A 25,357-nucleotide genomic window follows, 5' to 3' on the forward strand; every position below is an offset into this window, starting at 1 on the left:
TAGTTCAAAATGTGGATGTACTCATTCAGATGTTCATGCATCGAAGAAACCTTTATTGTGACACACATCCCTAGATGATTGCGAAATATCAGCTGACAGGAGTAAACCCAGACTGTGGTGGGAGCACAGGCAGGGCACCTGATGTAGCCTGAAAAACAAAGAAACATCCTGAACAAGGTGGCCCCAGTCAGAGTTATGGGGAGGGCATTCCAGGAGACACCATATTAAAATACTCGGGCAAAGCCTTGGAAATTCCATTCTCTAAAACTTTAATCCAAGGTTCACAGATTGGGGGTGGGGAGTAGCAAACAGGGACATGGACAGAATCCAATGTCCAGCATGTATGTTTGACCCATGCACTATTGGTCTGCCACGTTTTTATTTTTTCATGTTAGCTTCATTGCCAACATTTTAAAATAGGGAAGTTTTTTTATTTAAAAAAAAATTTTACTGTTTTTTTTGACGTTTGGCAACACTGGGCTTGCACATTCACATGATAACAATCAGAGCTGAGTACACACTCTCTCCTTTGTGTTTTGTTTTGTTCTTTATTTTAATTCTAGTATAATTGACATTTAGTGATATAGTAGTTTCATTGTACAATATACTGATTGAACAACTCTATCCATTACTCAGCACTTTCTCCTTTGGACAGTCTTAGTCCTGCCCACTTTCTTAATATCGCCCCAGGGCTAACACAAGGTGTCAGTCACTTCATGCCATCTGTTTCTTTTTTATGTTAGATCTCAGAGAAAAGTGATACCATTAATCAGCAACCTACTTTGATCATTTACATAACTCCGTTGTCACTCTAGTCCTTTGAGTTTACAAGCCCACTTTAATCCCAGAGCGAAGTTCCCATCAGCACTTAACCAAACTTTCCTGGGGCTTCAGCAGACTCAAGACTGCTGAGAGAAATCAGTCAAAAGCTGGATGTGACAAAGTCAGTGATTCAAAGGGATTGAAGCCGTGTGTATTTGCTTCCAGGAATATGGACTGTGTGAGGAGTGGGGCGGCCTCTACCCTATTCCAAGAAAGCATTTAGTCAGCCTACATCAAAAGCATCTTCTCCACCTTCTAGAAAAAGGAGATCATGAAAAGGCTCTGCAAGTAAGCTTCCATCTCTTGCCATTTTTCTTTTGGAATAAGACAAAAAGGTTAGTCAAATCAGAAGACTTTGTTTATGCTAAATACCACGCAAAGCATTTGCAATCTCAGATCTCCCACTTCGTGTCCTTCGGGAGTCCTTCTTGGCCTCAAGAAGATCATAGTCCTCTTCAGTGGAAGGTGCCCAGCCCTGTCTTTCATGCGAGATGGTCACCTGGGTCCAGGATTTTGCTAAACTCTTGTCACAGTCATCATTTGTGAAGCTGCAGGGGTGGTGAAAGAAAGAGTGCAGAGAAGGGATTAGTCCAAGATTAATAAACCTAAATGTTCCATTCCCAAATAAAATAAGGCTGGACTGAGTTCTTTATGAGCCTTACCTTTCTCCTCTACCCTTCTCCTACAACAGCTCCTGCGAAGAATTCCTGATCCCACAATGTGCCTTGAGGTCACAGAGCAATCCCTCGACCAGCACCCGAGCTTGGCCGCTTCTCACTTCCTGGCCAACTACCTCACCACGCACTTCTACGGAGAACTGACTGCTGTCCGACACCGTGAAATCCAGGCACTGTATATGGGATCCAAGGTCAGGAAGAAAAGGGGGAGTTGGGAAGGCATGCCTTGGGGAGAGACCGCTGGCCCAGCTCGTGCTTCAGAACTTAACCTTTCAGTGGCTCTTCTCCTAGACACTTGCCATTCTTGGCCTATGCCATATAAAACCTTTATCCAGCAGCCCACTCCTGCGTCCCTTAGGGGTTGTCATTCTCTTACTACCTTGTCTCCAAAGTGAGTTCTAAGTGGCCCTTTTAAGTTCCCTTTGTGGTTTCCCTGGTATCTGCTAGATCAGTGTGGGGTTTTTTTTTTGTTTTGTTTAATATTTCATTTATTTATTTGAGAGAGAGACAGTGAGAGAGAGTATGAGCGAGGAGAAGGTCAGAGAGAGAAGCAGACTCCCTGTGGAGCTGGGAGCCCGATGCAGGACTCGATCCCGATCCCGGGACTCCAGGATCATGACCTGAGCTGAAAGCAGTCGCCCAACCAACTGAGCCACCCAGGTGCCCTAGATCAGTGTTCTTAATGTAGACTGCAGAGTAGAATCACCTGGACTTTAAAAAAAAATCGTTAACCTTTACTCCAGATCAATTAAAACTGAATCTCTTATCACAGGAAACAAACTGAGGGTTGCTGAAGGGGAAGGAGGTGGGGACGATGGGGTGGCTGGGTGATGGACATTGGGGAGGGTATGTGCTATGGTGAGTCCTGTGAATTGTGTAAGATTGATGAATCACAGACCTGTACCCCTAAAACAAATCATACATTATATGTTAATTAAAAAAAAAAAACTGAATCTCTTGGGCCATGGCCTGGCTATCTTCCAAAGAGATTCTGAGGAAGGATATCAAACTCCTTAATAACCTCATCTTGCTAAAGAAAAAAGAGTTAATTCTCTAGGTAATGAGGTTCTTACCTTTGATGTGTAACCTTGGAGACACTAACAGAAGAAAGTACAAGCTAGAAGAAGTAATCTGGAAAAGAGGGGGGTTGGGGAGAATTAGGGCCCTCGGACACTGTTCTGATGATTCTGATTGGCAGTCATGTCTTTCACTCAATGAGTATGGAACTTGCCCCATGAATAGAATGAGTCCTGGGAGAACCGTCAGTATGAGTACCGGCCCACTTGTTAGGAGTTCTACTACATAAAATGTTCCTAAAGAAAATGCCCTTTTTTTGTTTTTTGATGCACTATAACTAAATAGGGGGAATCCTTGAAAATTGGCAATGAGCAGAACCAGTGAACATATTTCAAGCCTAGTGATAACAGTCTCTGGGAGTGTAGAGACATCATTTACCTGCACGACACTGGAGGTGCTAGGTTCAGGCAGCCTACTAATACTACTTTATGTTGCTCATTCTAATAAGCCTCAGATGGTTAAAGTAGTGGCTTTAAGGATCAGGTAGAGTTCAGCTATTCTTGGAGGTGCCACCTGTGGGCCAAATCCAGTCCTCAGCCTGCTTTTGTGAATCGGATTTTTTTTTTTAAGGTTTTATTTATTTATTTGATAGACAGAGATCACAAGTAAGGAGAGAAGCAGGCAGAGAGAGAGGAGGAAGCAGGCTCCCCGCTGAGCAGAGAGCCTGATTCAGGGCTCGATCCCAGGACCCTGGGATCATGACCCGAGCTGAAGGCAGAGGGTTTAACCCACTGAGCCACCAAGGCGCCCCCAGATATTTTTTAATATAAGTGTGTGCACTCATTTACTTACATATGGCCTATGGCTACTTTCACACCACACTGGCAGAGCTGAGTAGTTGCCACAGAGACTTCATGGCCCATAAAGCCTAAAATATGAATTATCTGACCCCTTACAGAGGAAGTTAGCCAACCTTTCATCTAGGTAAAAGGTAGTTGAAGTAGTTGTTGCTTGCCTCCTGGAAAATTGAAATAGGACTTCAGCCTTGCTTCCTGAAAGACTACTCCCCAGCCCTGGTAGCCAGTCATCTACCTTTGGTCCCTGATCCAGTAAGAACCTTGGATTTCTTCTGAAATGTGTGTACTGTTTTCTTTAATCTATGAGTCTACCCTCCAAACAGGTTCTGCTGACACTACCTGAGCCACACCGGGCCAGCTACTCCCACTTGTCCTCTAACCCCCTCCTCATGCTGGAGCAGCTACTCATGAACATGAAAGTGGATTGGGCCACTGTGGCTGTGCAGACACTGCACCAGCTGCTGGCTGGGCAGGAGATTGGCTTCACCATGGATGACATTGACTCACTGCTCTCCAGATATGCGGGAAAAGCCTTGGACTTCCCATACTCTCTGAGAGAGAAACGATCAGGTAACTGCCAACATCCTAATGGGGCCTCCAGCTAGAGGAGAAAACACCATACTGCATCCTTAGTTATAATTTGTCTTCTCTTATTATTTTGAGTTGATCAAGAGTGAAAGGAATACCCTTCCAGAGAGATAGCTCTTTGCTATGCAGGAGACCTCTTGGCCCTGGAGGAAGTGACAGGGTAACCAAAATTAAAGTATGGTAGATTACCACTGCACAAACATAAAGATTTGGGAAACCAAGCATGCTGAACGTGGTCTCTGTCTGGCTTTGGCACAGTGGACTCTTACCTACCATCATTCTGTACTGAGGGAATGTGCTCTTCTGGGAGCACATCAGATCCCCCTACTATGTGAGCCAAGCCTCTTCCAGAATGAAGAAAATGAAATAAATGTAGGCTGATGTTCCCAGACAGCTTTTTGTTTCTCTTACACTCTACCCTCCAGGGCCATCATTTCAATGTCTTCTACTTCCCTTTGGGCATTTTTAGATTTATTTTGTGAAATCCTAACAGCTACTTCATTATTTCATGCATCTAAACATAGTTTGCTTTTTGAGAAGTTGAAGAAGCATGCTTTCTGTTACCTTGGAAGTACCTGTGCCATGCTTTGTACACTTGGTACAATCATGGAATGACAATCAGCAGAGCAACAGGGCTTTAAATTAAAGGCCTAGCAGAATGAGTAAAGATGCTTATGGTAGGATGGTATTTTGTCAGCATTTTCCCTCTCTCCAGATTCTGTGACTCACCTCTCGGAAGTCGGTCAGACTTCAGACCCTGAGACCTTGTCTAGATCCCCATCAGCAGAGTTCTCTGCCGCTGCAGCTCCTGGTAAGAACAGGTTCTGAGAGTTAATCTATGGTTTACTTCAAACTTGCCTGATTTTGACTTTCTTTTGCCTCTTTTTTCACTTCTAGTTACGATACTCTTACTGTTTTTCTTGATTCATTCTAGCTTTTTATATCCAAGAAAATTTAACAATCGATTCTCATCATTTGTAGTCCTATTTCTGTAAAATCTCTGCAAACACTGTATTAGCAAATACTGAACCATTACTCGTAGGGAAAATGTGTTGTATGTCTTTCTGTCTGTCACTTAGATTGAAATTAAAATTGAAAACGAATCATCCTAGTAGATTTTATTTTATTTTACCAAAGAGGAAAAGGGGTTTAGAAATGTTAAAGTGACTTGCCTGAGGCAAACCCATTAATGAGTGCCTCATGAGAGTTTGGGATTCAGCCCCTGTCCAGCTCGCCCGAGAGCCGGGGCTTCTTGCACCACCCCATGCTGTCCTCTACCATCTCCATTCTCTGCTCACCTCTGTATGAGACCTGAAAGAAGAAAGCAGAACATCACCTTGTTCGTCCTCAGAGGAGAACCTGCATGTCAAGCGACTCAAATTATTCACTCTGCCCATGTCTACAAAGGCCCTGCAGATACTGATTTTGAGGTTACAAGTAAATTTTGGTGGGCAAATGCACAAATACAGACTCTGCAACTAGGGAGGATAGAGTGTCCTCAGAGCTTATCAACATTCCAGCCCTCTGCTGCAAGTCCGTTATTTATGTCTGTCACCTGCACAGGGTACAGGCTCCTTAAAGGCCTTGGCCGTGTCTTGATCACCCCTTTCCACCACCACCCTTCTCCCCCAGTCCCTGGCCCCTTGCACAATGGCCTACAGTCCTCAGAGGAAGCTTCAGCAAGTGTTTGTTTTGCCAGCAGGAGGAGGAGTGGGATTCGGGAGTGGTGGGGGGCAGATCTATGGGTGCTGCAAAGAGGCAGTGTGTTTTTTAGTTCTCTTTTTCCATAACCTGCCAGTCTTGCTCAGCTAGATGACAAGAAACTTTCTTAGGTACCATTAAGCAGAGACTGGTATTTCATGGCCATACTTTGAAAATTAGCCATGCTTCACAGTACCCAGCGAACCTGAGGGAAGGGCTTAGACTTAGAGGTATATGAACACCTCATGCACCTGCATATGGCAGCCTGAGCACCTATGGTTTACTCTTTTATTTTTTTAGCTTTTTTATTTTTAAGATTTTATTTATTTATTTGACAGAGAGAGATCACAAGTAGGCAGAGAGGTAGGCAGAAAAAGAGGGGGAACCAGGCTCCCTGCTGAGCAGAGAGCCTGAACCAGGGCTGGATCCCAGGACCCTGAGATCATGACCTGAGTCAAAGGCAGAGGTTTAACCCACTGAGCCACCCACATGCCCCTTTTTTAGCTTTTATTTTGGTCATTTTCCAATATACAAAAGTAGAATAGTGTACTGAAGTCTTATATACCTACAGCCCAACTACAATAATTACCATCTCACAGTGGCCATTCTTGTTCCATTATACCCTTGTGCTTCTTCCAGGTTATTTTGAGGCAAATCCTGGGTATCATATGATTTTGTTTATAAATGTATCAGTATAGGGGCACATGGGTGGCTCAGAGGGTTAAGCCTCTGCCTTCGGCTCATGTCATGGTCTCAGAGTCCTGGGATCGAGCCCCGCATCAGGCTGTCTGCTCAGCAGGGAGCCTGCTTCCCCCTTTCTCTCTGCCTGCCTCTCTGCCAACTTGTGATCTCTGTCAAATAAATAAATAAAATCTTTAAAAAAATGTATCAGTATATATCTCTAAAAGGTAAGGATATATACAAAACAAAACCATAACATCATCATCACACCTAAAAAGAAACGAATGATTTCATATTATTACCAGCTATCCAGTCAGTGTTCACATTTCCCCAGTTGTCTCATTAATATATTTCTAGAATTGGTTTTTCTAGAATCAAAATCTAAATGATGTCCACACGTGGCATTTAGCTGAAATATCTCTCAGGTCTCTTTTAATCAATAAGTTCTCCTACCTCTTTTTCACCTATAGAAGAAACTAGCTCATTTGTCCTGTAGAACTTCCCACGTGCTAGATTCCACTGATGGCCACCCAGCAGTCTGGGTCTCAGTCCTCTTTATATCCAATACACTGGTTGATAGATCTAGAAGCTTGATATGATTCAGGCTTAATATTTTCGGTAAGTGTATTTGATAAGTGCTCGTGTGCCTTCCATCAGGAGGCACACGGTGTCCAGGTGTCTCTCTCGTGATGCTAGTCAGCCATTAGTGACCACTAGCTGGATATATTATTGCAGTAGGGGTTTTGAAACAGGGTGAAATTCTGATTTTCTCATTCCTTCCTCATTTATTAGCTGGACTATTGATCACCTTTTCCTCTCACTTTGGATCTGACTCCCAGGTGTCTCCACTATACATTCCCCCAGTCTAAGGGAGAGGAGCTTCCCAGAGAGTCAGCCCCCACCGGAGTTTGTCCCCCCAGCAGCACCCCCTGGCAGGCATCAGTGGGTGCCCGACGAGAGTGAGAGCATCTGCATGGTCTGCTGCAGGGAACGCTTCACCATGGTGAGCGGCGTTGGTCTCCAGCTTTGCCTGCAGGGGAAGTAAAAGGAAACTGGCAGTCATGAGCCCGGAGTTCACAGTCACCTCCTGTCCCTAAGAGGATACGGGTATTTTCACAAGAACTACCAAATCCATGACTTTGGGTTGAACTTTGGCCAAAGCAGTTGTATTTTCTGGGTTGAGACAGATGGTAGACACCCTCAGGTAACCTTAAATTCGAAAATCTTTGCTATTCTCAAATGACTAAATAGAGGCAGAGCGGTATAGCTGGAGGAGTCAACACCACCAGGAGATCTTGTTTCTAGCTCCCCTCTCATCGTAAGACAGGTGGCCTGGTAGTGGTTTTATGTACTGGCTCTGGAGACAGAGGACCTGGGTTCTAATCCCAGTTCTGCCTCTTAATACTAGTGGGACTTTTTCAGTCTCAGATGCTCTAGGGATGATACATTTTTTTGGCCCGTGGAGCTGTAAGGCCCAACGATGGTTACAAATGTTACCGTACTTACCACCCTACTGACTGGCATACTAGCTCAGGGCTGATGAGAACAACGATGATGTGATTGCTCTTGAGAACAACGATGATGTGATTGCTCTGTGTCTCATCTGCGAAAGAAGTATAATATGTCTATCAACCTCTTATAGTGAGATGAGGCAGTACTCATGAAAGCATTTTGAAAAAAGGACACTTTCTCATCATTGATGCCATGAAAATGTGATTCGCACCCTCTGAGAAAGTCACTTCTTCCCTACTATTTTTGCTGTGTCTTCACACATTGCCTCCACAGACAGGTAGAACTTCTCAGGAACTATTACAAAACTTGGATACCTTTGCCCACCGTCTGAGACTTACTTCTAAATGTCAGCTTCTTAAAGGCAAGGACTAGGTGTTCTCTCTCAATAGAAACCCAAACAGCTTAGTAAGTAAGTAAGTAAGAATACTTAGTAAGTATTCTTAGTAAGTCACAGGTGGCTGATGCCAAAGATAGCGGGTTGACAGGTGGACTCAGTTCCTGCAATCTCACCTGCTCTTCCTCCCTTTTCTTTCTTTTCCCAATGACACTCCTCAGTTCAATAGGCGTCACCATTGTCGCCGCTGTGGCCGGCTAGTGTGCAGTGCCTGCTCCACTAAGAAGATGGCGGTGGAAGGCTGCAGAGAGAGCCCTACCCGCGTGTGTGACCAGTGCTATAGTTACTACAACAAGGAGTGAGTGTCCTATGGTGGGCCCGCTACTTCCACGACCTCTACACACCCACCCTCCCCCAAGGTCGGGGGTCTTGGAGTCTCATTGTGGAGAGCATCTCAAATCTGGAACAATGACAGCAAGTTTTAATTTAACATCCACACTAAAGTGCCATTAACTCTACAGCAATACGTTTGACCTTGGTCACAGAAACTTCTAAGAGAGGAAGGAAGCAGAGCTCAAGGCTCTTGCATAATGTTCTCCCTGAGGTCAGGACACTTGATTCCTGATGGAGGCCATTAATCTTAGTTTGCCAGCAACCTCACCAGTTGTTCAGCCACTCCTGTTTCCACTGGTCTCAGCTGGATTCAAAGGGACATGTTCACACCCCCTGACTGCTCGAGCATCACTTGCCTCAGTTCTAATCTAGCTAGTCATCCTGGCTTGTTATCCACAACTAGAAGAGCCCCCACACCTTCCCATGCACAGTTTACCTAGTAACAAATTTCAGAAACCACTTCTACCTCTGGCAAGACAGATTAAGACTGTTTGCTGGCTAATGTTGCTCCATTTTTCTCACTACATCTAGCAGCAAAGGAAACTAAGGCTTCTAGGCCATCTGGGAATATGAACCAAAGCAACTCCTCAAAAGCTAATTATTTTGAATTCTTCATGTTTTGCTTACAGACTTAAATTGATTTTATGTTCTGTCCAGTGGCATTATTGAGTTTGTTTTAATGTGAACATTTTTTGCCATCATTTACCATGATGATTCCTGATCTCCTAGGAAGAGAGATACGCCATGCTTATATTGCCTCCTTGGGGTAAGGGGTAAGGGACAGAGGAAATACCCATACACCGTATCGCTGAGATTGGAGATGAGCAGTTGGTATTGATGGGGATCCTTTCATTCAACGATTACTCAGCAATAATCACTTCTTCCTTAAGGACCCCCCATTTCAGTGGGGAGACCATTAACAAACAGACCACAGAATCATTGGCTGAGTGCAGTGGTAGAGCCACACAGCTTAGTCTGATGGTCAGAAGGTTGCTTAGAGGTGTGGCATCTTGTCTGAGCATTAGGGTATGAGAAGTTAGAAGGGGATGCCCAGAAGTGGGAGTGACAGCTGCAAAAGTCGGGGCAGGAGAATATGTGGGTTCTTGGAGGAAGTGTAAATATGTGGGTGATAGGCTGAGGTTCTGGCTGGCATGCCTTGGACTTAGAAACCTGAAAGCTGAGCCAGGAGGACTTGGGCCCAAAGGCTTGGAGCTTGCTCTTTGGCCACATGGGCTGGGACTGACCAGCAGGTTTCTCATACAGGTGCTCGACTTGACCTCTGACTTATAGCATCAGGACTTAATGCTTGGTAGTGCCAACTGAAGTTGACCAGAACCAATGGCAGAGTGGGGAGGACTTTAATGAGTTGAGCACAGGTCATGGGTGGCGGGAGTTGCTCTCAAGAGATAAGCAGGCTAGGTCGTAAGGGCTTTGTCTGCAGAAACTGCAAACTTGGAACACTTTTACCCTGAGAATCTATGAAACAATTTTAAGCAGAAGCATAACATGACCAGATTTGGATTTTTAAAAGCTTGCTCTAGCTGCAAAGTAGGGAGTAGGTTGACAGAATCAAGGACACCAATTGGGAAGCCATTACAGAGGCTTTAGCTATAAATGATGAGGGCCTTCTCTGAGGCAGGGATGGAGAGAGTTTAAGATGGAGACATTTAAGGAGGTACTGAAGAGATGGACAGAAAATGGTCAGTGACTGGCTGTGACAGGCGAGGGACAGAAAAGAGTTTGGTTCCCTGATTCTTCTTACTTGAGTAACAATGTAAATGGTGCTCTATACCAACTTCAAAACAAAGAGGAGGAAAAGGGATTCGGGCATTTCATTTTTCTTCCTCTGTTTCCAGTGTGCCAGAAGAGAATCCAGGACAACCAGAAGGTAATGCTGAATCATATTTCTCTGTCTCTTTGCTTATATGTTCAACTTGGCTCTTTCGTCACTGTTTTAGCTGCAGCTGATACCCTTAATAGCAACTTAGTCTGACTGAGGCCAAGGAAAAAAGAAAATTCTTGGCATTTCTTTTTTTTTTTTTTTTAAGATTTTATTTATTTATTTGACAGAGTGAGAGATCACAAGTAGAGAGGCAGGCAGAGAGAGAGAGAGAGGGAAGCAGGCTCCCTGCTGAGCAAAGAGCCCCCATGCGGGACTCGATCCCAAGACCCTGGGATCATGACCTGAGCCGAAGGCAGCGGCTTAACCCACTGAGCCACCCAGGTGCCCCAATTCTTGGCATTTCTATTACGCTGTTTCCCTTTAAGTTTATTATCCTATTAACCCACCGTACTGGCCCATTAGCTTCCAGTATTCAGAAGACCAGCTACCAAAGAATTTGGTCCCTAATTTTGAGCAGATAATTTCTTTTTTTTTTCTCCTAGGTTCCCTTTCACCACCATCCTACCTCCAAATGCTCCCTCCTTCCCTCTAGGCGATCACTATTAATAGTTTGGTTTATATCCTTCCACTGAGGTTAGTTTTTAGGATAACTGATGATTCAGCCCTCCATCTGAGAAGGGTGTACATTTCAGAGTTTCTTGTTTGAAGCAATGGGGTTGTATGACACTGTAATCCCTATCTTCCCTGCAGAAGAAAGTTTGAGGTACCTAATGAGATCTAAAAGAAATAAAGGGGACCAAGGAGAGATAACAGGCAGGTGTCTGCGTGCAGCTCACTCCAGTTTTCTGGCTGGGGCTACACTGGACTGCTGGTCTGTGACCGACACATGAATGACACTTCTCTTCTCAGCACCAGACAGCTCCAAGAGTGAAAGTCCTCCGTACTCAGCTGTGGTGAGAGTCCCCAAAGCAGCTGAGGTAGAATGGATTTTGGATCTGAATGAGGAGGAGAACGAGCTGGTGCGGAGTGAATTTTACTATGAGCAGGTAATAGCAATAAAACTTGATGGTCATTTGAGTTTTCTTATGATGTGTAGTTACGGCAAAAAACGCAGAGATAGGTGAACACAGCCTGGCCTTCATGAGCTTACAGTGTAGTAATGTAGGAGCTAAGACAAATAAACCAAATGAGGCAGAAAGATAAAGAGCATCCTGGAAATGTGTGAGAGCAGATCAGGAAAGGCTTCATGGGGGCACCTGGGTGGCTCAGTCAGTCAAGCATCCAACTCCTGGTTTTGGCTCAGGTCATGATCTCAGGGTTGTGAGATCCAGGCCTAGCGTGAAGCCTGCTTAAGATTTTCGCTCTCCCTTTCTTCCTGCCCCTCCCCTAAAATAAATAAATACATAAATAATAAAAATAAAATTTAAAATAAAAGGAAAGACTTCACAGAAGTGGCGGCACTTAAGATGATAGAAGAGTGGTAGGAGTGTGACAAGCAGAAGTGGGGCAGGGAGGGAGTGTAAGGAGAGTGAGGGTAGGAGGATGAAAAGTACCAAACTGGAACATCTGAGCAAAGGCACAGTGTCAAAAATTGCAGGGCATGGTTAGGGGACTGGAAATGGTTTAATTTGAAGGAACGTGGAGTGTTCATAGAGAGGTAATAAAAGGTAAGATTGAAATGGGCGATTTATGGACAGGGCCTTGAATTCTGCAGTAGGGAAAGTTTACTTGTTTAACATCAGGCACCATGGAAGAATTTGGAGTGTGCTTTGGAATATTAATTCAGCAGCAGTGTGTCCAGTCTTGAAGCACAGACTTCTCCAGCAAGGGAGCTGTCACAGTCCAAGCCAGCAATGAGGAGGACCCGCACTAGTGGGAAAAGGGAGGGAACATGTGGACATTGCCAAGAAGTAGGTAACGCATAAACACAGCTGCCTTCTTCTCAGTGTGGTGACAGAAGCTAGCAGTGCCACTTAGAACATCTGAAAATTGTTTAGTTTCACTCCTGCTTTGCCGTGGAAGTTTCACTCCCGCCTCCAGTGTATTTCAAGCCTGGTGAGCTGAGAAGAGTAACTCCTACCATCCAGTGATATTTGAAGAATGCTCTGGTCTCTGAGCTCACTGTGTGTGTCTCTCTTCCACCCTGGCCAGTCCCCCAGTGCGTCCCTGTGCATCGCCATCCTGAACCTGCACCGGGACAGCATTGTCTGTGGCCACCAGCTGATCGAGCACTGCTGCAGACTGTCCCAGGGCCTCACCAACCCCGAGGTGGATGCAGGGCTGCTCACAGACATCATGAAGCAGCTGCTCTTCAGTGCCAAGATGATGTTCGTCAAGGCTGGCCGGAGCCAGGACCTTGCTCTTTGTGACAGGTGAATGGGAGTGGCTCGCTCTTCTTATACTCAGTTATCATTTCTGTCTGGCTTCTCCTCCTGCCCCCACAATGAGTTCCCACATCACCATCCTCTCTCGGTAGATGCACTGAAAATGTTTGACATCTCAGTTTGATGACGTCACCATCATGCCACCAGATCACAAGTGGTCTTCCTCACCCTACCTTGACAGCCTGTGTCCTCTTTCCCTGGGTAGATCCTCAAAGCAGATTGTTCTCTAGCTCTACCCAGTCAGAAAGAAAGTCAAAACTTTGCTTAATTTGTAATTAAAATCAATTTAGGGGAACACCTTTAGTCTCTGTGGAGCTTTCTGGCTTTTGGAGAAAAATGTGTCCTCCCTAAATATCCAGTGCTTAGCCTTGGCTGGAACTCTATCCCAGTCTTGACCAAATCCAGACTATGGCCTCAGAAGTTCTGGGTAACAGATCTGTGAAGCGCTCTGGGGGCTGGTCTGTCCCAGTGTCACAGATAGGAATCTAAGTCATAAAGTACAGGTATCTGTGGAAAAGGTATGATTAGGCCCCCGAGCCCTGTATAACCTGCTCTGCTTCCATTCATTAACTTGATGGTTGAAACTCCCAGTTCCCAGCTTATCCACCCAGAAGAGTGACTCATGTTGTATGTTCTCAGTGCTCAGTCCTAGCTAGATTTAGAGCAGAGAGCATAATTTTCTTTGAAGTGTAAGTGCCTCAGGCACTTGTTCAGAGTGTTTGCCTACAGACTCTCCAGACAGCAGAGCGAGCGCAGTGAATCTCATCTGTACTACTTCCTAGTTCTGTAACCTTAGACAAGTCTGTTAACTACCCTGGGCCTCAGTTTCCTTCTCTGTACAATGGGAATGTTAGTAATACTTATAGGGCACTTAGGAGGATAAAATGAGAGTATCCCTATAAAGGGCTAAGAATTGAGTCTTTATGCTCCAGAAATGCTAGTTAGTTTTATTATTTTCATTAACAAAACCAGAAGATTGGGAAAGGCAGGGGGAGGTGGAACAGGAAATGGAAGGAAGTATAAGGCAGTGAATTTCACTCTTTCATATGAAGAGACAATAGATTCTACATCATTTTTCAAGTTAATTATTGAAGAAATGGGTATATGTTAAAGTTTTTCACTTTTCAAATTTTTTTAAAAGATTTTATTTATTTACTTGAGGGCAAGAGAGAAATTGAGGGCACACAGAGGGAGAGGGAGAAGCAGTGCCAGTAAGCAGAGAGCCCAACCCGGAGCCACCACATCCCAAGATCCTGGGATCATGACCTAAGCCGAAGGCAGATACTTAACCGACTGAGCCACCTGATGCCCCAAATAAGGTTTTTTAAAATAACCATAGAACCAAAAATCTACCAATTCACCAGAAATGGAGAAGAGGAGAAAAGAACAAAAACCACTCCATATAGCAAAAAGTAGAATGTAAGACAAAAATTAAAATATATCTAAATATATCTCAAATACCAGTAATGTAAATGAGTTAAAATCTTATTAAAAGAAAAAAGTATTCAGATGGGATAAAACAAATTTAACATCAACTCCTGTACTTCCTTCAAAATCAAATATATGTGGACGAAATATCCACTCTAGGCTGTGGACAACAGAAATTCAGAAAGTGCTTACTTTGGTAGGATCCTCACCCCCGGATGCTGTGCACTTCTCTTGACAGTGTACAGCAGTGGTTTTGAATTGCACATTCTTTTTCCCCAATTCTGAATTCACACACCCATTCTCGAGGATTACTTCCTTCATGCGGGTTTGCTAATGGTAGTGGATTCATCGCTCATGTGATTTGCAGAGTATTTTTTCATTGTTTTTAACTCCTACTTCCTTCCAGTAGACATATAAATAAATAAATGTTTAAAAACAGAACTCACATTACCTGCTAAAAACATATAATACATTGTGATACCAAATTCGTTTTTGTAACATATACTCTCCTTTACCCCATTCACACTAAGTTGAAAATGTCTCATGTACTGAATTCCTTTCCAGGGAAATTGGTGAATAAGTCAGAATCCACAGGTTCTTTGACTATATTATAACAAATGTTGCCGAATGTATGTACTGTGTAATATATATTGTATAATATATACAGTTATATTCATTGAGTGTAGGACTGTTTCAGGCAGCACTGGACAGAATGAACCAGTTTTCTGGGTTCTCTGTTGCTATAAGATTTTTGCAATCACCAGGTATCAGGAGTAAGATCAAAGGTGGCAGTGCTAATGGGCTGTAGCAAGAACCCATTCTTAGCACGGGAAGACAGTGTCCAGTCCAGGAGACTAGAATCCAAGTGATTGCCCAGCAGCACCTCCAGGCAGTGGTACTGATGTAACCTCTATACTGACTAGGTGTGCAGGCCATAGAGGTAATCTCTGTGCTCTCTCCCAAGCAGACAGGGTTCTAAAGAACCAAAAAGCCAGTGGGTAATTGCGAGCACCACTATTTAGGGTATTAATATGTAATATTTAATGAGTACCTCCAAAATTCTAGACTTAATCCTAAGCCCTTTTACTTGAGATGTTTCATTTTATCCTTAAAATTCTCTCTTATGATATCCATTTTACAGATGAATAAATTGAGGCAGAGAAGTTAACTAACTTGCCTAGGTCATAGGGCTGCTGAGTGATGGAGTTGAACCCAGACTCTGACTCCAAAGCCTCCTCTCACAGTGTTCATGTACCCCTCAATTCTCCTTTTCACATTGGAATTGAAGTAGAAAACTTGTAAGCATGGGTGTCTGAGTGGCTCAGGTTTGAAACGACTGCCTTCAGCTCAGGTCATGATCCCAGGGTCTTGGGATCGAGCCCTGCATCAGGCTCTGCTCAGTGGGAAACCTGCTTTTCCCTCTCCCTCTGCCCTCTGCTCTCCCTGCTTGTGCTCTTTCTCATGCTCTCTCTCTGTCAAATAAATAAATTTTTTAAAAAAAGAGAGAAAACTTGTAAATAGCAACTATTTTTATTAAGACTCTGTGGAGCCTCATTGCCTCGCCTCTTCCCTCTCTGTAGCTACATCAGCAAGGTGGATGTGCTGAATATCTTAGTTGCTGCTTCCTATCGCCACGTGCCTCCTCTGGACCAGATCCTGCAGCCAGCTGCAGTAACCAGGCTAAGGAACCAGCTTTTGGAAGCTGAGTACTACCAACTGGGTGTTGAGGTGAGACAAAGCTTACTTCTACCCAATTGTAATGAGCTGCCTTTTCCTAGCCTTGCAAGTGGGTATCATCATCATCTTCCAGTTGCCCTCGGCCACAGGGAAGTATCTAGGGCATTACAAGTTTGCCATTTGGCAGTATTGGCAAGTGGGGTGATGGGGAAGGAAGGCGATTGGCAACAATGGGAAAGTATAGGTCTTTGGGACTTTCAGGTCTGGATTTAGGTACTTCTCACTAAAAGGAGCAGTTTTTCTTCCAGATATCCACAAAGACTGGCCTCGATCCCACTGGAGCATGGCATGCTTGGGGCATGGCCTGCCTCAAAGCTGGGAACCTCACTGCTGCACGGGAGAAGTTCAGTCGCTGTCTGAAGCCTCCCTTTGACCTCAATCAGCTGAGTCATGGCTCAAGACTGGTACAGGATGTGGTTGAGTACCTGGAGTCCACAGTGAGGCCACTCCTATCCTTGGTAAGAACATAGCAGGGGAGGGTCAGTTCAGGGAGGAAGAAGGCCCAAGGAGCAGTAATGACCTGGGAAAAGGATCAGCTGCCACTCAGCTTATAGTGGCAGTCCTGGCTCAGAGCTGCTAGGTTTAGATTTTGTTCTTTCCATTATGCATAATTAGGTAGTAACTATATATGGTTAGATAAGTAATACAAAGTCAATTTTTTTAAAAAGTGAACTACAGAAAAGTATTTTTAAAAATTATAAAAATGACATTTAATTGCATACTCAGACTCAAATAATGTTTAGATTTTGGTGAATTCTCTATGTTTTTGAATGAAACATGGTATCATAATACAGAGAATTTTGCATCCTGCCTGCTTTTCTGCCCTTTAAACTGTATTATAAGGCTACTTCCATGTTCCTAAATATTCTTTGAAAGCAATATCTTCAGAAGCTGCTGAGAATTTACTGAGTTCTATTTTTCTTTTGCACCCTCCTTTCCTGTCAGCAAGATGATGATTACTTTGCCACCTTGAAAGAACTGGAAGCTACCCTTCGGACCCAGAGCCTCTCTCTGGAGGTGATTCCTGAAGGGAAGATCATGAACAACACCTACTACCAAGAATGCCTCTTCTACCTGCATAACTACAGCACCAACCTGGCCATCATCAGCTTCTACATGAGGCACAACTGCCTGCGGGAAGCCTTGCTCCACCTCCTCAACAAGGTGGGACACACAAACCTACCTCTCAAAGAGCGAGACCTACTTGGCCCATCTGGATTGGCCCACTCAGCTCTAAGGGCGGTGGTTGGGGAGGTGGGTCGATAAACCCCCTGAAACGTAACACAGTGTTGAGCTATGAGACCATCTCTGGCAGGGTCAGGTCAAGATGGAAAATTCTGTCCACCCAAATTACGATTTGATATATGGGCAGTAAGTCTTAAATTGGATCCAGTTTGCTCTTCTGATTGGCAATGACAGATTTTATCCCTTCTCCCAAAACATACAGCAGAATCAGATAGTAGTTGAGAGCATGGTCTCTGGAATGAGATGGTTGGTATAAGTGGTGTGACCTTGACCAAACTGCTTTACCTCTCTGTTTCTATACACTTCCCACCTGCCCTGGGACTGTGTCCCACTGCTGACTTAGCTGCTGATCCTCTCAGAGTTGTTACACCCATGATCCTCTATTTGGGCCCCAAATATCTAATGGAAGGAGAGTATGCTGTCCTTTTTTCTCTCTGACATCCTCTGCCCTCCTCCCACAGGAGACAAAGGCACCTCTGAAGTGCATTATTTCTTTGTAGCCATTGTTAAGCAAAGTCAGGATTCTGTTTCACCATCACATTTTGGCATTCATTTTTTATCAGAATGTTCCATGAATACTTTCTGAGGAATTGGCTGATCTTTACCAAATTTCATAGGAAATTAAAAGAGTTCAATACTTTAATTTAAATCTGCTGCCCCAATTCGAAATGGCAACCAATGAAAGTTTACAAATGGACATATCTTCTAGGATTGCTCCAAGTGAAGTCAACTGTTCACAGTCATGGTAACCATACCCCTACAGGGTAACTACTAACCAAGTTTTAAGAATAAAGTAAGAGTTATTTTACTTAGAGTTTAACTGCTAATTATTTCCTTTTCCTCAGTTTCTAAATGACTTTTGGGGTAAAGCTGCTTCTCCCAAGCACAGACTGAGAGTGGAAATAACCAATTCTGTTTCTTCAAACTGTCGAGTAGTCTAGAGAGTTAATCAGCTTACTCACTTATCTTGGTAGAAGCTGACAACAGCATTACCCTGCTTTACATTTGTCAGAGCAGAGGGAAAGAAGCCTTCTTTTTATCTCCTATAATCACTGTTACCCTTGAACTGGAATATCTTAGTTTTCAAGCAGGTGGGGAACAACAGAAAAGCACATTGTGAAAACCACAACTGAATGGCTAGAGCCTGGAAGGTGTTCTTTTGCAAGCCTCAGTTCACCCCTTTCCCTGTCACGCTGTCCCAGAGTGAGCTTTCTGAAACATAACACGTTTTATTTACATTCTTCAGAGTTCGTGTTATTCTCCTCTCTGAAAGACCCTCAGGAGATCTCCATGGCCACATGATGAAGTCCAAATTTCCTAACATGCATATAGGACCCACCAAGATCAGGGCCCCTTATTTTCTCCTGTTTATTTTCACCACAGGGCCTATATATGCCCTACATTCCAGACTTAACAAATTATTTAAATTTTCCTGATTGTACCTTACCCTGTCTGACCTCCATGAACCTGCTTGTGCTATACCCCCTAATCTAGAATACCCTGGCCCTCTTTGTTTCCTTGGAAAACTCCCATTTTTCCTTTCACCTCTCTCTGTTGAGCATTCGTAGACGGCACAAGCAACATTAGGTACCTCTTCCTCTATACCACCCTGTATTGAGCATACAGGTCTGTTACTGCGTTTATTAGGCATTGCAACTGTTTGTTTACAACTGTGTCATCCCTTCTGCACCAAGAAAGCTTATATTTTACTTCTCTGTGTCTTCCAATGCCAGACCCAGAGCCAGTTAGGAATGAGTGAGTGAGTAGGTAAATAGATGAAATGGAAGTTTTTAGCATATTGCTCTTCTGAGAAATTTCACCTTCTCTATGGAGCTGATTCACCTGCCTTTTAAAGTCTGTCCTAAAAGTTTTAGATTAGATCTGGGTTTCTGAGTTAGGAACAGCCAGAATCTGTGAAAACTCAGAATTCCTCCAGTTCTAAGCAGCTTGTATCCAATGCTCCAAGGCCAGCCTGGTTATAGTAACATGAGTTTATGGCCGTTCTTTACCCTCCATTTGTTATTCATAGTCTAAAGCCTAAATGCCCAGATGATTTTTTTTTCCTATGACTGTGGAATTCGGGTTTATGATACACAGTCTCTGAACCACGGATGTGCTTCAGAAGGAAAGGGAATAGTATGTGTGCACCTTCCTGAGGAGTCGGTCTGTAATATTTATCGCTTTCTCGTTTATCCGAGAAATACTTACTAAAAGCCAAGGATTACTGTGGGCACTGTAAAAAAAAAAAAAAAAAAAAAGACAAAAATATTTGCTCTCATAAAACTTATATTATAGCAGGGAGACAGACAATAAACAAGGTAAATAATATTTCTAGTATGAGTTCTAAGTAATAAAAAAAATAAAGCAGGGGAGAGGGCAGAAATGGATTGGGCAGTTTTAGAAAGGGGAAGGGGACACTCAGTAAAGGCCTAAAGGAGGTGGCATATAGGGCCTTGTGGACATTGTGAGGGCTTGGACTTTATACTGAGTAAGGAAAACCACTGGAAATTTTTGAGGAGAGAAATAACTTGATGTGACTTAACGTTTTACCAAAATCACACGGGTAGATCAGTTGGCATTAGACAAAAAAGAGGCAGGACAGAAGGTAGGAGACGAGATAGGAGGCTACTGCAATAATTCAGGCAAGTGGTAATGATGACTTGGCCAGGGTGGTACATTGAGGTGGTGAGAAGTGGCCAGATAGATGCAGATTCTGTGTGTATGCTGATGGTAGAGCCAGTAGAATTTGCTCATGAATTCGATATTGGGTGCAGAGGCAGGGGGGACAGATTTGACTTAAGTTTTTAATCTGAACAACTAGAAAAACAAAATTGCCATCTGAGAAAGGAAAGACTACAGAAAGAAGAGATTTGGAAGAAACAACCGAGAGTGTAGTTTTAGGTGTATTAAGTGTACTAGAGGACATTTTGAGTAGGCAGTTGGATATAAGTTGGATACCTACTTCTGGAATTCAGGAAGAATGAACAGGGTGGAAATAGGGATCTAGGCATAATCAGCAAGTAGATTTAAAGCCATGCGATTATGTGAAATCACCAAAAGAGTGAGTATAGAAAGAAAAGAGTATAGGTTCCTCCTAAGCCCTAAAGAAATTCAGAGGAAACAGCAAAGAAGATTGAGAAGGAGTAGCTGGAGAAGCAGAAGGAAAACCTGGAAAGGGTGGTGTCCTAGAAGCCAAATAAAGAAAATTTTTCAAGGGGGAGAAAGCCATCAGCTGTAGCAAAAGCTCTTGATAGTTCTGGTGGAAAACAAGACAGATTTTAGATTTAACAATTTAGAAGTCACTGGGGATATGAGGGGCAGTTTCAGTGGAGTGGTGGGTGCAAAAGCTGGATAAGAATGGGTTTAAGAGACAATCACAGAAGAGAAATCAAAGGGAGTGTAGATGACTTTGTCAAGGAGACTTTCTACTCAGCAAGGAAGAGAAGTGGAGCAGTCACTAGAGTGGCATTCTCAAAGCTGTCTCTGACACTTAAAAAGTTAAGAAGCACCACTATAGAAGGAAGCCTAAGATGTGTGAGTGGGAGGAAATCCAGAGTAGGTCCCAGACTGTGCCAGAAGCAGGCTCAAGACTTGACTTTTTGCCTTGCCCTGTTCTAGGAGAGTCCTCCAGAAGTCTTTATAGAAGGCATTTTCCAGCCAAGCTATAAAAGTGGGAAGCTACACACTTTGGAGAACTTGCTAGAGTCCATTGATCCAACCTTGGAGAGCTGGGGAAAGTACTTGATAGCTGCCTGTCAGCACTTACAGAAGAAGAACTACTACCACATTCTGTATGAGCTGCAGCAGTTTATGAAGGTAATAGCCCCTTCCTGCCCTCTACCTCTGTTGATGACATCCTGCCATGCAGGGAGACTGTGCAAGATAAAGGATCAAGTCCCTGGTCCCTCAGTCCCTGACCTCACTCTTTAACCAACCCTAGAACAAACCCATGTGGCTCTCTAGCATTGTTGAATAATACTGGGATTTTTATCCCCATCCCAAAGAGGCAAACCTTAACCCCTTCAGAATCCAAGGAACGTGAAAGTGAAAAAGAGATCTGTGACAATTTTAAGATAAGAATGAGGCATGAATACAGAATTCATAAGGGATGATGGAGTGTGCTTTTAGAGAAGATGTATGAAGGGAGAGGGAACAAGTTTCTCCCAATCTGTCTGAGGGCTACAAACACTAAATCACAGAGAAATTGAATCATTCAAATCCAAAGTGAGAGCGAAACCAAGCTGAATGGGGAATCAGAAGTATCCTTTTGAAGATCTCTCCTGTGGTGGAATAAAGGCCTTCCCGGGAGCTCAGCCAGTCAGTTTGCTTTAGGATCCCTTGGGCTTAGGAGTAACTTACAAAATAGTTGTGCAGCTGGTGATGGAAGTGGGTGCTGGCCTCCAGGTTTCATGAGTGGAAATCAGGTCAGAATTCTCCTCACATCCATGCCCTCTAATATCCCTGATCTCATTTGACCTGAACGTTCATTTTCGTCTTCTAGGATCAAGTCCGGGCCGCCATGACCTGTATCCGGTTCTTCAGTCACAAAGCGAAGACTTACACGGAACTGGGAGAGAAGCTCTCGTGGCTGCTTAAGGCCAAGGACCACCTGAAGATCTACCTCCAAGATACCTCCCGCAGCGCCAGAAGGAAGAAGACCACCTTCTTCCAAAAGAAGATGACGGCAGCTGATGTGTCAAGGTAGCCCGAGGCTCAGGGAACAGTTGGAGTGGGTAGAAGGGCTGGAAAGAGTTTCTGCTGGTGATGAAGCTGCTCTCATCCTTTCCTGAACCATTGAAGAGAACCACACATCTAAAGGGAATCATTCCTGGGGTGCCTGGGTGGCTCAGTCAGTTAAGCAACTCTGCCTTCAGCTCAGGTCATGATCTCAGGGTCCTGGGATTGAGCCCCATATGGGGCTCCCTGCTTAGCAGGGAGTTTGCTTCTCCTTCTCCCTCTCCCTCTGTTTGCACACACTCTCTCTCTCCTCTCTCTCTCTCTCAAACAAGTAAGTAAAATCTTTAAAAATAAATAAAGGGAATCATTCTTGAGTGACAGTGGCCAGTACAAGCCTGGAGAGGCTAGAGAGGAGCTCATGGAAGAAGAAAGGGGGTAAGTATTAGGATCAGACCCCTTCTAGTAAGCAGGCAAAAGAGGTCCTGTGAGATGTTGGCCTGCCCCCATCTCATCTTCCTCTCGTGCTCCTCTCTTCTCCCTCGCTGAGCAACATCACGCTGGCCTCCTGGGGGCTCCTCCACACACCAAGCCCTTCCCACCTCTCGGTCTTTATGCTGGCTTATCCGTTCACTCCCTCTGCTTACAACACCACATGTAAAGTAAACACTGCACCCCGCCTCCATCGCCTTCGCAGGCCCAGTTGCTAAATATTTAATGTGTTCGTTCATTATTCATCTCTCCTCTAGCCATGAACTCTGTGAGGGCAGGGTTCGTGTCCTTCTTGACCTCTGTTGTCTGCAGCTCATAGGTGCTTCATTAATACTTACTGATTCAGGGACCAGACTCTCTCCGGTTCCACGGAGCAGCCTGCCTCTCTGAGACACCTCTGTACAGGGCCCCTGACCACACTTGTTGTCCTCTCCCTCCATCCCCTCTCTTCCGCCCTTTTCCAATGCCATCTTCTCATGATGTCTCAGCCACCCTGCCCTAGTCCCTCCTGAAGCCACTTACGAGGCTCGACTGTACGTCTTCTGTCACCGTAGGCACATGAACACACTCCAGCTGCAGATGGAAGTGACCAGGTTCTTACATCGCTGCGAAAGCGCTGGGACCTCTCAGATCACCACCTTGCCTCTGCCAACTCTCTTTGGAAATAACAACATGAAAATGGATGTGGCCTGCAAGGTACAGACGAACGCTTCAGATATCTGACAGATTGTTCTTATCTTTCAGAAGCTTATCACAGTTGTTATCATCCAGTTAGTATTTCAGTTGTTCATTTGAAGGCGGCCTTCCCACTAGAATGTGAGCTGCAGAAGGCTGGAGATCAAGTCCATTTTGACTACTCTTGTATCCCTAGGGCCTGGCACTTAGTAGAGTCTCAACAAATATTTGTTGTAAATGGGAGCCCTCTTTGTTGATAGAGGGGCTACTCTGTAATTATTGCCTCTTTAAGCACTTTTCCCTCCTTTTCAGGTCATGCTAGGAGGGAAGAATGTGGAAGACGGTTTTGGAATTGCATTCCGTGTTCTGCAGGTATGACTTGAATCCCTCAAGAGGGATGGAGCTGGCCGCAGCTCCATGAGAACTTATTCTTCAGAAAACTTCTATCCCAAAGGAAGCAGATACACATACACATCATGAATGAAGTCAAGGTAGCTCTTACAGAAGCGTGTCCGATTCAGGATTCTAGGGCACTTTGCCAGAAGCCAAGTAGCCAGTGACAAATCCATCAAGAGCTATCAAATAAATACCTGAAACCGGGTCTAGGACAGTTCCACACAGCCTCTGCTTGCCCTCTGAGGGGAGCATGACTGGAGGATGTGGCAAGGGGCTGGCGGGGGTCCTGTGCGGTAGGAAGGGCCATCAGCATCAAGGACTGCTCGTCCATCCATCAGCTTAGGAGTTGGCTCAAGGAGTGCCTATTCTGTGCCTGTGGTCGGAGGACACAGGTATGACTGTGGCGCTGGAGCAGAGTCTGGAGAGGGCACTGAAACTGCAAGGGCCAGAGTTTCTCCAGGCCACTCTCCCACCCCACCCCACCCCCTGCCGGGCAGTTCCACAAAGATACCCTAAGGACCCTCACTCTCTGGGCAGGTGGGATCTGGAACGCCTTGTGTTTCGAAGACCAGTGGCTTCATGAATGATCAGACTGATTCCTTTCTTTTCCACCTATTTCAGTGTTGGAGACAGCTCTCCACCTCCAGATAGCCCTGGTGGACAGGCCGAGCCACAGCTCTTCTCAGACTTTGTCGAGGATTATCGTAGTTCAGGCTTAAAGTGTTTATCTGGTAGTTTCCAGCAAATCAGTCTTTTGGTGAATTGGTCTGTTTCCAGATACTAAGGCATCTCTTGGCAGACACTAAGTATCCACAGCAGCAAATACCAACCCCCAGTACCCCTTTCCTAAGACACAGGTGGCTCCTTAGAAGAAGAACAAACTGGCCTCGGGAATTTGATGAGAATATTTCAGAAAGTGGCACGGCAGTGAGTGAGGTAGACCATGTTAGATAGGGTGACAATATTTATGGTCACTTCCTAAAACGTCGGCCTCATTCCAAAGAGGAACTTTTTGCGTAGTTTTGTGTGTCATATGAGTATTTTCTATGGTGACTGTAGTCAATATGGCTTATCTATACCAAACCGAGTGGGGGCTCCTATTGCTCGTGTCCCCTGCCCCCCTAGCCCCTCGTTCTGTGTTCTCCTCTAGGACTTCCAGCTGGACGCCGCCGCCACCTACTGCAGAGCGGCCCGGCAGCTGGTGGAGAGGGAGAAATACGGCGAAATCCAGCAGTTGCTCAAGTGTGTCAGTGAGTCAGGCATGGCAGCCAGAAGTGACGGGGACACCATCCTCCTCAACTGCTTGGAAGCCTTCAAGAGAATTCCGCCCCAGGTACGCTCCCTCCTGTACCTCTTGGCTCCTCCATCTGTTTCATTGTCTTCACATCCCCCTTTTGGTTTTTCTGTTCCCCACAATATACTCATAATGTACTGAAACTCTGCAAGATCCCTTTATTTTTTCTGACTCTTGTGTAATAATGGTCTCACCTGAATCAGCCCTTCCCTGGAAAGAAAATTTGTGCTTATAACCTCTATACCCGGAAGGTGTCCCTCAATTTCCATGGTCTAACATGGCACCTGTGTATAGACCAATTGGAGCTTCTCCCTGTGATTGTAGAGGAGGTCAGGGTGGGTCTGCAGCTGGCCTTTGAGCATGTTGCCCATGAAACTGTCCCCCTGTGGCTTCTTCATGGGGTAAACAGAGCCACATCCACGTGTGAAGGCCAAGGACGGTCCCCTCGGGAGCTTTTCTTCTCGAATTCCCAAACCTAGTGTTAATCATTAGATTTGCTTTGGTGCTCTTATAGCAGAAGTTGAGTTTAAAAAGTAACGAGCGGTCTGAGGCTGGTGGGGCCTCAGCTCCCGTGCTGGGAACTCTTCTTTCTCCTCTCACGACTACT

At 44.7% G+C, this 25,357-nt stretch overlaps 1 protein-coding gene across 2 annotated transcripts in view; it reads left to right on the top strand.

Annotated features, from left to right (window-relative positions):
• ZFYVE26 (zinc finger FYVE-type containing 26) overlaps window positions 1-25,357 on the top strand; it is a 62,195-nt gene that overhangs the window by 33,117 nt on the left and 3,721 nt on the right. Inside the window, exons 24-40 of one of the 2 annotated variants that reach the window (XM_032875123.1) lie at window positions 988-1,110; window positions 1,514-1,690; window positions 3,697-3,943; window positions 4,677-4,772; window positions 7,183-7,346; window positions 8,411-8,547; window positions 10,439-10,470; window positions 11,335-11,471; window positions 12,577-12,797; window positions 15,818-15,965; window positions 16,223-16,432; window positions 16,920-17,138; window positions 20,838-21,035; window positions 21,721-21,920; window positions 22,940-23,081; window positions 23,373-23,432; window positions 24,607-24,789. In XM_032875123.1, coding sequence (XP_032731014.1) covers window positions 988-1,110; window positions 1,514-1,690; window positions 3,697-3,943; window positions 4,677-4,772; window positions 7,183-7,346; window positions 8,411-8,547; window positions 10,439-10,470; window positions 11,335-11,471; window positions 12,577-12,797; window positions 15,818-15,965; window positions 16,223-16,432; window positions 16,920-17,138; window positions 20,838-21,035; window positions 21,721-21,920; window positions 22,940-23,081; window positions 23,373-23,432; window positions 24,607-24,789 — 2,694 coding nt within the window. Of the gene's footprint in view, window positions 1-987; window positions 1,111-1,513; window positions 1,691-3,696; window positions 3,944-4,676; window positions 4,773-7,182; window positions 7,347-8,410; window positions 8,548-10,438; window positions 10,471-11,334; window positions 11,472-12,576; window positions 12,798-15,817; window positions 15,966-16,222; window positions 16,433-16,919; window positions 17,139-20,837; window positions 21,036-21,720; window positions 21,921-22,939; window positions 23,082-23,372; window positions 23,433-24,606; window positions 24,790-25,357 lie in introns of those variants that run through there. The other variant, XM_032875124.1, reaches the window with a different exon arrangement.

This window comes from Lontra canadensis, unplaced genomic scaffold (assembly GCF_010015895.1).
Source record: "Lontra canadensis isolate GAN:19392208 unplaced genomic scaffold, GSC_riverotter_1.0 scaffold55, whole genome shotgun sequence".
Lineage (NCBI taxonomy): Eukaryota > Metazoa > Chordata > Mammalia > Carnivora > Mustelidae > Lontra > Lontra canadensis.